The sequence below is a fragment of the Natrix helvetica genome, assembly GCF_964273705.1.
Source record: "Natrix helvetica genome assembly, chromosome: 7".
Classification (NCBI taxonomy): domain Eukaryota; kingdom Metazoa; phylum Chordata; class Lepidosauria; order Squamata; family Natricidae; genus Natrix; species Natrix helvetica.
In genome coordinates, this window is record NC_138558.1 from 21,827,531 (window position 1) to 21,842,203 (window position 14,673).

The following is a 14,673-nucleotide window of genomic DNA, read 5'->3' on the forward strand; positions in this document are numbered from 1 at the left end:
ACCTACCCTTTCTAAGAAAATTAATTAGCAATGTAATAATGCTCCTTAGCTAAGTCTTAATTGTATTTCCTGATTTTAGAACTTCTGTCTCTTCAACAAATCCCTTCTTTTTATATAAGGCCAAACTTAGTGATAAGAAAAGTGGTGTGGTAGGGAAAACTTTCTGCTCAGGATGTCCAGTGTATCCTTGTGTTGAGAGAGAAGCTGAGAGCAAGGGGAACTTGCCAAGATTGGGTAGCTCCAGAAATTTATTTCAAGCATTTTCATTGGGATGTAGAGTCAAGAAGAGAGAAGGAGTAAGAGAAAGAAAAATAATAAAAATATGGAGGACCATTGACTGGGATGAAGACTTTACTAGGTTCTAAAGTACAATGTCCAGACTTAACCTTTTACAACAAACTCTAGAACAAGCCATGGGCTGAAATAAGATATAGACAGCTGTTTTTAACAATTCTCCCTCAAAGTGTTTTAATTTAATGGCAAGATTTTTTCTTTTGATGAAAAGCAAACAATATTTCAGAATTCAGACATCTATCAGAATTATTAATAAAATAGGACTGCATAGGTGGATATTATGCATAATACATCATAATGCAATTGTTTAATTGTAGCTTACTGAGCTCTTAAGGTTTAAAAAAATGTGTGAATTCAGCCAAATACTTTATTAAGGAGGAATTACTAGGTGCAATTTGATTTGCCTCATCCTTTACCTTATGGTAAGTTGAATATATCAGAGTTTGCTGAGTTTGTGCAACATACTAAACCATAAACCATATTTACTACTACCAACCAACCAACCAACCAACCAACCAGAATAGAGCTGGAAGAGACCTTGGAGGTCTTCTAGTCCATCTCCCTGCTCAACCAAGACTCTATACTATTTCAGACAAGTGGCTGTTCAGTCTCTTCTTAAAAACCTCCAGTGAGGAAGTGCCCATGATTTCTGAAGGCAAGGCTGTTCCACTGGTTAATTGTCCTCACCATTAGGAAATGTGCCCTTAATTCCAGGTTGCTTCTCTCCTTGATTAGTTTCCATTCATTGTTTCTTGTCCTACCCTCTGGTGCTTTGAAAAATAAATTGCCCACCTTCCTCTGAAATGCTGGAATACTGCTATCATGTCCCTCCTTTTCTTTAGACTAGCCAAATCCAAATCCTGCAACTGTTCTTCGTATGTTTTTTTAGTCTCAAGGCCTTTAATCACCTTAGTTATTGTTCTTTGCACTTTTTCCCAAAGTCTCAACATCAGTTTTTTGTAGTGATCAAAACTGGATGCAGTATTGCAGGCATAGCCTTACTAAGGCTTTATAAAGTGGTACTAATACTTCACGTGATTAATACTTCATGTTACACAAAAGTAATAAGGTTCATATAGCATTTTATGTAAAAACATAATCCATTTTTCTTCCCAAATTTTGTGAATCTATAAAATTATATACAAAGTTCATTTTGAGATACTGAGTGATTAAACATTGTTATCATGGGTGTTCATAGGAGACCAAGGAAGAAAATGACATGATTGCAATTGCAATTAGTGTTTGTAATTACACTACAGTGTCATTTGCTTGATGTCACAAAATGCATGTCCTTGTTTTGAGAACAGTATGGCTTGTTATGGATGTTTATGCATATGTGTATCCACTAATGATATTTTACATTCTTGGGATTCTTAGAATTAGTATCACTTTTGATAATTCAGATTTGAGTTAAATTTCTTATTAGACAAAATAGTTAGTCCTCTTTCCAAAGGGGAAGAGGCTGATCTTTAACCCGTTAGCGCTAGCCCCTTAGCTGGGGTGAGGAAGGGCCTCTAAGCATGTGCATTAAGTCTTGTCAGGTAGACTGCACTTATGTTAGGGACTCTCCAGAAAGAACAAGCGAACCGATCTTGAATGCTCCTCTCCTCCCACTTTTTTGGTTGAAAACAGAACATTAAAAAACCGAACAGCTGCCATATATAAGCACCCCCATCTTAAGTATAAGTATAATCTTTATTGTCATTGTACTTAAATACAACGAAATTAGTCTGTGCATTACATACATACACAAATTAGAAGAAACAAGAGTACTCCAAGGTCAACCTCGACTGCCACATTTTATCCACGGGGCTGGGGTGGAGGGGAGGGGGCAGGGAAAGCCCTACTAACTAGACGAAAAGTGCTCCTCCTCCACAATTACAGTTCCGAGATTCCAACCTAAATATTTTTGTAAGAAATTGTTTTTGCCGTTGTGATGAAGATTAGTGGAAGCAGTTTAAGGCTTCAGCCTGACTTAGTTATCATTTTTGATAGTAAAACTCCTTCTATCATATAAACAAAAATGTCCCGGAGTCTTGCTCAGCTTCTCGGGTCATCCATTATATGATACCCACATAAATAAAACTCTGGACAACCGCCAGATGGGAAAAAATAGCTATACGAAATTGTAACCCTCCTACTTCCAGCGGTCCCCGCATAACGGCAGCCTAGATTAGCATCTCTGTATTTGCAAAGTGTTTATTCCAACCAAACGGCAACAGCTCCACTCTCTCAATCCAGCAACGCATCAGAAGCTCTTTTTTCCCCTCGGGGGATCTTTCCGCTTCCTAGTCTGGCCCACTTCCCCTCGCAATTTCTAACCAGGGCGACGCTGCTGAAGTCCTCACGCCTCCCGAGGCAGCTGCCGGGTTTCCCCTCACATCTCTGGCTATCGGCTCGTCAAACGTCTCAAAACCCTCTGGGAAAAACCGCGGCGCCCTCCTTCCTTGGAAGGCCCCTCCCGCCCCCTCGGTGGCGCGCATGCTCCGTGGCCGGGAGAGCCACTGCTTCTGTGCGGAAAAAGAAGGGCAAAGTCCGGGGCTGGCATGAAAGTCCCCCGCGCGAGCCGGAGGTAGCAGCCCAGCAGCCTTCAGCCCCGCCCCGCCCCGCGGAACCCTCGCCCGGCGCCATGGTGCTGGATAGCTTGGCCCGCATCGTCAAAGTGCAGCTGCCTGCTTACCTCAAGCGCCTGCCGCTGCCGGAGAGCGTCGGTGGCTTCCTGAGGCTCACAGGTTAATTGGGGGGCATCGCAGGGCTGGTTGGGAAAGGGGGGGGCACTGTGTGTGTGTGTGTGTGTGAGAGAGAGAGAGAGAGAGAGAGACAGATGAGAACACCCCCCCTCTTGGGACAAGCCTGACTTAGAAGGGAAGGTCCCCGTTTCTCGCGCACCCCACCGCCTTCGCTTTCCGCTTGGCTTAAGAGAATGGACGCTTGCAGAAAGTCAGACAAATCCACTCCGTCGGATTCAATGGGGACCGAGTCGGGCAGCCCCCTCCGCCTGCGCCCTGCAGCTGCTCTGGACTACAGTTCCAAGTTTCCCCCACACACGTGAGGCTCTCTCCGAGACGGGCGCGCAGCGTCTGGATTCCCCCTTTTCTGCAGCTACTCACTTTGCTGGCCTGGGAAAAATGCAAAACTAATTGGTATTGCAGCAGAGAGAAGGTCACTTGGGTTCGCACGTGCTTCGTTGATGGCTGGTTCCTTTTTGTAAAAAGCAAAAAAACAAAACCCAAACCCCTCATGATTGGCTTGGAACAATCCATGAAACCATGGTTTAAGATGGTGGATAAATCAATACCAGAGTGATGCCAGATTGGTTTTTAGTCTTCTATGGTTGGGAGTGGGGATGTCAAAACGAGCTTTGTTTTGATAGAAACACGTAACTTAAATCTACTTGCATGTCCACTATCTCAATGCAGACACAAAATATTGTTTGAATGATAATGTTGTGGTGCTTGTTTCATCATTGTATCAATAGCTTGCAAAAGTCACATCCTAAAACAGTTTTGTTTCTAAAGTTATTTTCTTTAGTTTCACATTCCAAAGCATCTGTTTTACAGTGGACTTTTATGCATATTTAAATGCTGCTGTAGATAATTTAGTTTCCCAGAAGATGGGATAATTTAGTTTCCCAGAAGATGGGATAATTTAGTTACCCAGCATCTGGATCAATTTTCTTTTAGTTATTGATGCAGTTTGATCTGGTCAGTATGTATCCTAATTGATATCTTTTAAATATTGTAAGGACTTGGTATCTTTTGGGAGTCCGGTGACTTCAAAACCCAATAATTATTGATTTAAATGTAAGCTAATTAAAATGCTAGGTTATTCTATGGCTGTAGAAAATGGAAAAGTATTCTGAAAGGCAAATGTGAGCCAGTTCCATACTGTTACCAAAACCCTCTGTAAAATCACCAGGAGTTTCCGTTTTAGAAAACTTTATATAATATGTAAAAGAAACATCATATAGAAATTTTACCCATTCATGTTTTTCTTCAATGACAATAGGATTTTAAAATAAATTTCTTTCGATTTTTTCCTCTATCATTTCAGTGTGTATTTCTAAACAGTATAAGGTAAATAGTGAAATTGTATTTGTAGAAACCAAGATTATTGAAACATGTATCTTATGTCTATATTGATTTTGATTTTACAGTTTTATGTGTGTATCTAAATTGTTTTGATGATTCATTCAAGCCACTCAGGGGACCCTATATGCAGTGCAGTAAAAAAAGGTACATAAGCAATGATGATTGATAACAAAAGCTTTTGCAAGGAAGTGTGTGTTTAGCAGATTTATATGGCCACCCATCTTCTATGATGTGACTTTGGATGGCATACAGTACAAACATTAAATAAAAATAAATGTATAAAAATTAGGACAAACACACAGTAGAGAAGAGGGTAGTTTGAACACAATGCCAGAACCATCTTAAGAGAGCTCCAATTCAGGTTTTGACAGACTAATGAAACCTTAGCAGTGAGAACCAAACTCATTCTGGAAGGAGGAAAATGTTCCACGGGCAGGGAATCGGGGCAGAGAAGACCCACCTCCTTGGACTAGCCAATTCAAGCAGACAATGCCTGCCCTTTCTGCCATCTCGAATGGGGGCAGGCAGATGCAATTGCGGATGGGCGATCCTTCAGGCAACCCAGTCCCATGCCATGAAGTATAGGCAACATTCTTCAGTGGGGATAAGTTACTTTTTCTATTTTAACTCCTCTTTTATTCCTACAATGGTGGATTATATGAATGGCTAATTATGCCCTGACCCTCTGTTTCTGTGAATATGTTTCTGTCCTGAGTGATAATTTCATTTCTCATATTTCTAAATCATTCATCACTGAAGAGAGTGGATATGATACCAATAAAAGAATATTTGTAGCTCAGGATTGAACTGTGGAGTCCTTGGTGCTCTCTGAGCTTGGTGGTTTTCTTGCAAACGTTTCACTAACAAACTAGGTAACATCATCAGTGCACTGCAACCTCCTCAATCATAGTATGTAACGGAATATGCATGTTGGAGACCAGAGATCAATATAAGCCTTGTGACAGTAATAGAAGAGGAAAGGTATGTGAACTTATTTTTGGGAAAGTAAAACAAACTCTTGTTCTCTTTCTTGTGTTAATAGAGGATCACTTCTCGTTCATCCCTGAGCATCCCTCAGCATGATTAATTTTCCTGATTCTGCATGAGACACGGATACTTCTGTGTAAATATGTCTACCAAATAGCATTTTAATCTTGTTTTCCTGTCTCTTAAAACTATTGGTTAGATGTACACAATATGCCAAAGTAGGTCCATCAAAGATCTAACAGCTGTATATACAAAGCATAATAAAGTTGGTTATTTTTAACCTTGGTTAATTTCTGAGAAGGTCATTTTGTTTATTGTGTGAATTCAGTTGACTTGATTGTGCAAACTCAAAAATGAATTAATTCTGTCAGCAGACTACGTTTATTTCAAAAGTTTACTCAGAGCTTGTTTTCTCAATAAACACGGAATATCTAGCAACTTTTTATTTCATTTTTAAAAAGTCTTGCTTCCAGCTATGAACTGTTCCTAGGCTGAGCTGTGTAATAAAATTCAGAGGTTTGGAGAGGGAAGTAAACTTCAGCTCAAATGAGGATAAAATGCTTTGAGAGAAAAGGAATCTTGTTCAGCCTGCCTTTCTTGACTGAATGCAGAGCAGCTTTGGAAATACTATCTATGAATTTGCAGAGATGATTTTTCTGTACAATTTCACACGGAAGGTCAACTTCAGGTCCACAATTTTATTGCCTTATTTGCCTCTTCCTGTTCCATTCATGTGTGTTCTTGCATTGGGCTAGATACAGGGACGTACGGTCAGGGGAGGCAGAGCCGCACCGCTCTCATCATGAAAATTTTTTTAAAAAGGGAAAAGGCGCTGAGGAGCCTTCTGCACACGTGGTCGGGAATGGGAGCGCTCCGTGGTCCCCTTCATGTAGACTTAGGAAGGCGGGGAATGGGACGTGCGCAGGAGGGAGGCTGACGTGGTCCCATTCCCCTCCTTCCTGAGTCAACATGAAGGGGACCGCAGCTCACGCTGATGACATCACCAGCCTCACCAGCCGTAAAGCTCACCGCACGTCACTGGCTAGTTATCTGTTATTGGCATAGTTACAGTAGATAGAGAATCCCATCCCTAGCTAACATGCTGTGTCCAGCATGTGTTTTCTTATGTTAACCTGGTCATGAGGTAAAATGATGTTTCCATGGAAGCATCTCAAAAAGCATTGTGCAGTTATTTTGTGTAACAAATTTTGGATAACAATGTAAGTTTCAAGACACAGGAAAAGGGGTACCAGGTATAATAGATTTTTCCTGTAAAACTCTTAATATACTCAGCTCCAGCAGTGGTGGAGGAAAACCTTTGCATTCTAGAAGCATATGGATCAGTGCTTCTGCTCTCACTCCATTTTGTACATTCATATTAGATGTGGTTTCATAAAATTGTCTTCTGCTTCTGCTTTCAAGGACATTCATCCACATTTTCCTTCAAGCTTTGTATTCTAACCCTGAGTTTGGTTTTATTGTTCTGATGAAGACATAATAATTATAAATAAAATAAAACATACAGTAAATAAACATACGGGATCAAAAATTGTGGTTTGCTTAGTCATTGGTTTGTGGAATATTTAGTTACCCCGTGTTTATTATGTTTACAAATAAGCAGTTGTTGGATTCACAACCACTGCTAAATCAGAATTAAATCAAATTATGGCATAGTTTGTTGTGTGAACTTGGTCCCTAAGATTTGTAAACCATGTTTCATGGCATTGTGTATGCAAACTAACTGTGACATATTCATCTATTAACGTCTGAACTCAGTTATTTTTAAGTATGCTTAAGATCATGAAAATTGGATTGATATACATGATATATAAAATCAATGAATAATTTGCTGAATTAACACAATGGCCTGGCTAACACAATATGCTTAATGTAAGACAGTGATTGACTTCCCACAATATTCTGTACCTGCAACTAGTCAAAAACCTAATCTGAGGTGGTGTAGGAAGTAAAAACACAACACAAGGATTTCATATTCTTGTTGAACATTTACAAAAAACTAGTGACCCCGGCACATATATTGCAGACATAATTAGTAATCTGTCCTACCCAATCTGTTTTTTAATGAAAGTTCACCAAGTACTTGATAATACTGATTGATCTCAGTTGAAAGCCAATTTGGTCTATTGAGTTACTAGGCTAGAAACCAGGAGACTGTGAGTTGTAACCCACTTTAGGCATGAAAACTGACTGGGCGACTTTGAATCTGTCACTGTCAAATCACCTAATAGGGTGGTGGTTGTGGGAAAAACAGGATGAGGAAGGAGAGTTAGATATTATTACAACCTTGAGTTGTTTATAAAAATAAAAGTGGGATTAATTTTTTTAATAAAAATATTTTGATTATTCATTTGGAAAAAAATTAAATCAGACTTCTACAATGAGCACATTTAGAAAGTTATTATTTGACTTTCTCACACTATCTCAATACCTTGGTTCCCTGTTTACCTATAGTTCTGTTGAATTTTCTATAGTAAAGGTGGCAGTTAAGATACATTTTAGAAAATGTTAGGACAAAAGTATAATTTCAGCCTTTACTCACATGATCCACGTACAATATATGATAAACCCCAATCTAAAAATTGCATGCAAATCACTTTGAGAAGGCAGGGAATAGTTATGAGAAAGGGTATTAATATTTCAGATGATTTTATTGATAATCAGGTCAACTATTTCAGTTACTGCAAAATGAATTTGGATAACTTTAAAAGAGGCAGAATGTTTTATTAAAACATTTTAGAATTCCGCATTAGCAGCATCTACTTTTAAATCATACCAAATATTTGGAATATATTTTTATATAAAGAATTAGATTTATTAAACATGGAAAAAGAATGAGAAAGACATAATTAGATACTGCAATCCAAAATTTATAATTGTGGATCTCTATGGCCCATTTTATTTATAAACTTGCTTTGTATAGATGCATTGGAAAAACTTATCTCTATTCTGTGAAATTGACTGATACGTTTAAAATTTAAGTGGAATGATTCGTGTGAAATGTGATGTGCTTTCCCCCCCTCTGTTCTGTCTTTGTGAGTCCCTTTGCTTTCTCTCCAGTTTGTTTACATACTAAAGCAATGAAACAAGTATGCTGACTCACAAACTACTTGGTCCCTTTTTAGCCCAATCCAATGTGTTCTGAGGACCAAAGGAAAGCAGCAGTAAAATACAATTTGAAAGAATATGCTGCATCTTCTTTCGGCATATAGAGTGTCTTTGTATGACAAACCAACTTGGATTATCTGTTTTTATATTTTCCTTTTCTACTTCTTAGTTAATTAATGTTGGGCTTTAGCAGAAAGTGTAAAAATTGATTCCCATTTCATTTAGATGCAAGATGAAGAAAGAAAGACTTCTTTGGCATTGCATTGTGCTCTTCGTTTATACCTTCCTGCTCTCGTTTCCCGTTTTTGTTCCTAATAATTTTACTGAAATATATAATATCATCCCAAAATGATCCTGCTTTTTATATTTAAATTGGTGGCATCATTCTGCAATTTGTACCTGTTCTCTGCAGAGGATATGTGACTGCCTGGCAGAGGGGAATATCTGCCCCCATTCAAGTCGCTGTATTAGATGTACAGGTAGTCCTTGTTTAGTGACCACAATTGAGACCAGCACCTTTGTCATTAAATGAATCAGTTTGCACAGTACAAAATTATGGGACTGAAAGTGTGCTTTCTGGCTCAAAACTGACAAGGTTAATGTGTTCCACACCTTTTCTTCTTCGTCTCCTAACCATTCCCAATCCTTTGGAATGCTAGTCCTGGCACTGGGATAAGTAGCAAGAAGGGAACAAATGTTTGTGTTATGTTTGTATAAGGTTTGCTGCAGAATATTGCTCTATAATGGGGTTGTGGCATGTGCTCAGTTTCAGAATGGCTGCGGTTATTGCCTTTCCTGGGCATCCTTGCTCTGCTGGGATATCTTGCTATTCGCCCCTTCCTTCCCAAGAAGAAGCAGCAGAAGGACAGCTTGATTAATCTCAAGATCCAGAAGGAGAATCCCAAAGTAGTAAACGAAATCAACATTGAGGACCTCTGTCACACTAAGGCAGTCTACTGCAGATGCTGGCGCTCTAAAACAGTGAGTTTTATTGAAGTTATTTTATTTGTGGAATTCTTTTTACTTACAGTCATTCTTTTTTTTAATATTTTTTTTTATTTTCAAAACACAACACATCCTTCTTTACATACTGTAGAAAGTGTATCAGTTAGTTACAAAAAGGCTTTCATGCATCTCTTCCACAGTCAACAAACATAATTCATATTAATTCAAGTATTTTAACTCAGATATTTATATATGTTACCATCATCATACCTCCATTTTCATTTGACTATAATTGTTTAAACGTCCTTCATCAGGCTCCCACCTTTACTTACAGTGATTCTTGTCTCTTATGATATAGAGTGCTTCGCTTCTTTTAAAAGTCACGATTGTGCACTTCAGGGTAGAATGCTCTTGCAGACTGTTTATCACTAGTAAAGAACACTTTTTTAAAAACCAAACTAGTGTTGATAGTATATTCCTAAATACCTGCATTTTAAAATCTATTCTGTAGCTAGAAATACATTTTTGTCCATAGTCCTCCAGGATCATTGGTAAACTGATGTCTGAGAGCTTTGTATGTACTTTTGTGAAGCAGCATGGTCCTGGTAACCAGGCCATATATATTCACCATGATTTATATTACAAATGATTTAAACTCTTTTGCTTTCATTTAGCTTCTGACATGTTGTTGAACTGCAAAGGGTGAATTTGCTGGAGGAGAACAACACCTATAGGTGTGATTTGTCCATTTTATTTAACTAGCTAAGAATAGCACGCAATTACATGCTTAGGATAAGTGTTATAAAACATATTATGCCATCTGATCATAAACCATAGTTGATTTTGGATAAAAAGCCAAATAATATTGTGCTCTTGTTACTGATTTGATGTGTCCAAACTGGCAACTATGACTCAATTCTTTTAACATGGATTACACTAAGCAGGATTCACTACATATTGTATGTAACATTTAATATAATTTTATTGCCACCAGACAGTTGTAATTAAGAGGAAAGTGAAGATATAAGCAAAGTATAGCCAGTACCAATTGAATTTTCAAAGTGAAGTAATGGGGTTTATTAATGTAGATATTTTAAACCAAGCCTATTATGATTTCTAAACCACACTTTATACCTTAACATATGCCAAGACAGCCAATTGTCGAGGTTAAACTAAATAGGAATAGATTTTGGACAGACAATTTTTATAGCTGTTCATTTCTGACCACTTCTCATTCCCGTTAAAGCCATTATTTTAAAGCATATCAGATGCTAAACTTGTTCAATAGCTCTTAGTATTGGTGATGAATAAACATAGTACATAATTTAAAGCACCAAGAGTGTTATTTAGATTTCGGTTTACATTTTGGATACTTCTCATCCTTGGTGACTTATTACCCACACTAGCCTACCAACCTCATCTGAGTATGTATTGTGTTTATTAATGTATTTGAGGGTAATCTGTCCCTATAATCTCAATTATAGTCCTAAAATCATTAACATTCCAGGTCACCTACTTTTGCTGTTTGTTTTTGTTTCAGTTCCCTGTCTGTGATGGCTCTCACAACAAACACAACGAGTCAACGGGAGATAATGTGGGCCCTTTAATACTCAGGAAAAAAGAAGTCTAGCAAATTCCTAAATATGCTGTGACTGAAGATAAGTCCACTTGTAAATGTATATATGTCAGACTTTCAATCTTGTAATAATCACAGAAATAAATTTTGGTATATTTTTAGATTATGTTAAATTTATACTTTGTGCTAGATGTTAGGTAATGTGTTGTATGTTTTACATAACAAAAATATGCTACAGGTATGCTTTGTAATCATAGCATAATTATTTTTCCCAGAACTGCAGTGTTTGTAACAAAAATTAGAGAGAGATACTGCTATTGTAACTACAAGTGTATCTAAACTGCAGATATAAAGCTAGCTGTACTGCCAGATTGCCACAAAATTGGAAACTGATTTTTGAAGGTTGCCAAAGATAATCATGGTTTTGGTCTTAAATGAGTTTAGAAATTTGCATACAAGCCAGTTTGAAAATTGAGTGTGAATAAGAATCACTTTTATACAGAACTTCAGACAGCCTTCCTTGATAATGATTAAAGAGTTCCACAAACCGGAAGCAGAGTGCTTTCTCCTTTTCAGAAGTGATACAGATTGCATTTCAGATAACTTTTATTATCACTTTTTCTATGTACATACTGGCACACATTAAAAATGATGCCTGCTCTCAAAAGAAAATGTGTTTGTGTATCTACACATACATACAGACCCATACACTCACTTAAAACTTTTGCAGAATCTAGTTGTTCTCCTTTGGATACCATGAGGTTTCCTCCCAGAAGATAACGAAGAAAACTGGAGAGGATGTGTAGCATCCCTGAAAATACTGCAGACCCTGGTCAAGCAACGCATGTATGCCATATCGCTGATAGAAGGAAATGAACTTCCAATAATCTTTTCTACTGTCTTCACTACACTCTGCATAGCCTTCCTATCAAAACAGTAATACAGATAGTCTTTGACTTATGATCACAATTGAGCCCAACATTTCTGTTGCTAAGTAAGACATTCATTAAGAGAGTTTTGCCCCAGTTAAATGAATCATTGTCGTTAAATTAGTAACCAGGTTATTAAGGGAATCTGGCTTCCCCGTTGACTTTTCTTGTCACAAAAGCTGATCATATGACCCTGGGATGCCGCAACCATTATAAATATGAACCAGTTGCCAAGTGTCTGAATTTTGATCACATGAACATGAGGATGATAAGTCACCTTTCAGTGCTGTTGTAACTTTGAACAGTCACTAAATGAACTGTTATTAAGTCAAGGACTACCTGCACTTCCAAACCAAACAGTAATACACTGACAGGATGTTTTCACTCATCCCTTTACAGAAAGTAGTTAAGGATAGATGAAGATGTGCTCTTCTCACACGACACCAAAAATGCAGGCCCTGCTGTGCCCACTTCATCACTTTCTCACTGTTGAGTGACCAAGCTAACCTACTTGTTAGCTGCACACTCAGAAACTTACTAACCAGCTGAATCATTAATATGTCTACCTTTTCTGAAATTGATGATGGATCTCTCTTGTTTTTCCTACATTTAGGACCAGCCTGTTCTTATTATACTAGTCCACCAGACCCCTCTGCCTCCTCTCTGTAAGCAGCCTTATTATCACCCTGAATAAGGGCCGCTGTTGCTGTATTATCTGCATATTTGCAATGACAATCTTCATCGATAAAACACAGCTAAATAAAGCATAACATTTTAAAGGTGGAGGCAGTGCATTTTCAATAAGATACTTCCTTTGCAGCCGTGATCTCCAATTAAACAGAGCAAATGTATGGATTGCCCCCAAAGGCAATGATTACTAAACATCATACTTATAAGGGAATGGGAGAAGAATCTTGTTGAGATGTAAAGATCTCTTCTGCAAATAGGCTCTCTTGCTTTCACAGAACTGCAAAATTAAGACTCTGGCATAATAATACTAATTTGTGGCTTTCCAGGCATTTTGTCATACCAGTTTTGGAAAAACTACCGTATTTCATATACTGAAAACAATTACTTGAACAATAATATTTATATATTTATACATCTTGGGTTCCTTATGTCTTAGTTAAAATATTTATAATATAATAATTACATATAATCAAAACTGGTTATAAATCTGAATGCAAGCGTGTGCATAAACGGAGTTTTTAGTTATATGACTGACAACCTTTTGTGTGTTGCATGGAGAAATATAAGAATATTCCGATTTCAAAAAGGCACTCAATTGCCAATTTATATATAGCTATAAATCATAATATGATTTTAAATCATGGTTCATGGCCCACTGTGGTCTATAAATGCCACCAATTCTGGCTAAGATTCTGGTTCTTCTCATAAGGAAGCCAGGCAGTATAGTCAGAATGAAAGAGCTATGACGCTTTTATGCACCTACAGTGGGGCAAAAAAGTATTTAGTCAGCCACCAATTGTGCAAGTTCTCCCACTTAAAAAGATGAGAGAGGCCTGTAATTGACATCATAGGTAGACTTCAACTATGAAAGACAAAATGTAAAAAAAAACCCAAACAATCACATTGGCTGATTTGGAAAGAATTTATTTGCAAATTATGGTGGAAAATAAGTATTTGGTCAATATCAAAAGTTCCTCTCAATACTGTGTTATATATCCTTTGTTGGCAATGACAGAGGTCAAACGTTTCCTGTAAGTCTTCACAAGGTTGGCACACACTGTTGCTAGTATGTTGGCCCATTCCTCCATGCAGATCTCCTCTAGAGCAGTGATGTTTTGGGGCTGTCGCTGGGCAACATGGACTTTCAACTCCCTCCAAAGGTTTTCTATGGGGTTGAGATCTGGAGACTGGCTAGGCCACTCCAGGACCTTGAAATGCTTCTTACGAAGCCACTCCTTTGTTGCCCGGGCGGTATGTTTGGGATCATTGTCATGTTGAAAGACCCAGCCACGTTTCATCTTCAATGCCCTTGCTGATGGAAGGAGGTTTGCACTCAAAATCTCACGATACATGGCCCCATTCATTCTGTCCTGTACACGGATCAGTCGTCCTGGTCCCTTTGCAGAGAAACAGCCCCAAAGCATGATGTTGCCACCCCCATGCTTCACAGTAGGTATGGTGTTCTTTGGATGCAACTCAGCATTCTCTCTCCTCCAAACATGACGAGTTGTGTTTCTACCAAACAGTTGTATTTTGGTTTCATCTGACCATATGACATTCTCCCAATCCTCTTCTGGATCATCCAAATGCTCTCTAGCAAACTTCAGACGGGCCCGGACATGTACTGGCTTAAGTAGGGGGACATGTCTGGCACTGCAAGATCTGAGTCCCTGGCGGCGTAGTGTGTTACTGATGGTAGCCTTTGTTACGTTGGTCCCAGTTTTTTGCAGGTCATTCACTAGGTCCCCCCATGTGGTCCTGGGATTTTTGCTCACCGTTCTTGTGATCATTTCGACCCCACGGGGTGAGATCTTGCATGGAGGCCCAGATCAAGGGAGATTATCAGTGGTCTTTTATGTGTTCCATTTTCTAATTATTGCTCCCACAGTTGATTTGTTCACACCAAGCTGCTTGCCTATTGCAGATTCAGTCTTCCCAGCCTGGTGCAGGTCTACAATTTTGTTTCTGGTGTCCTTCGACAGCTCTTTGGTCTTCACCATAGTGGAGTTTGGAGTATGACGGTTTGAGGTTGTGG

The 14,673-nt window shown here is 38.5% G+C and overlaps 2 protein-coding genes across 2 annotated transcripts in view; one reads left to right on the forward strand and one right to left on the reverse strand.

The window, feature by feature from the left end:
* Window positions 1-14,673, reverse strand: part of UBE2D3 (ubiquitin conjugating enzyme E2 D3) — a 65,063-nt gene that overhangs the window by 36,277 nt on the left and 14,113 nt on the right. The window lies entirely within an intron of this gene.
* On the forward strand, window positions 2,758-11,691 carry LOC309395172 (CDGSH iron-sulfur domain-containing protein 2-like). The gene is made up of 3 exons (XM_081959090.1): window positions 2,758-3,026; window positions 9,265-9,479; window positions 10,984-11,691. Exons 1-3 carry the CDS (start codon window positions 2,924-2,926, stop codon window positions 11,071-11,073), a joined length of 408 nt encoding a protein of 135 aa, XP_081815216.1. The 5' UTR covers window positions 2,758-2,923; the 3' UTR covers window positions 11,074-11,691.

Excerpts from the sequence above, each read along its gene's own strand:
- LOC309395172 (XM_081959090.1), top strand. The coding sequence starts at position 2,924 with ATGGTGCTGGATAGCTTGGCCCGCATCGTCAAAGTGCAGCTGCCTGCT. Across the intron at positions 3,027-9,264 it reads TGGCTTCCTGAGGCTCACAG|TTTCAGAATGGCTGCGGTTA; the intron begins GTTAATTGGGGG and ends GCATGTGCTCAG. Across the intron at positions 9,480-10,983 it reads GATGCTGGCGCTCTAAAACA|TTCCCTGTCTGTGATGGCTC; the intron begins GTGAGTTTTATT and ends TTTTTGTTTCAG.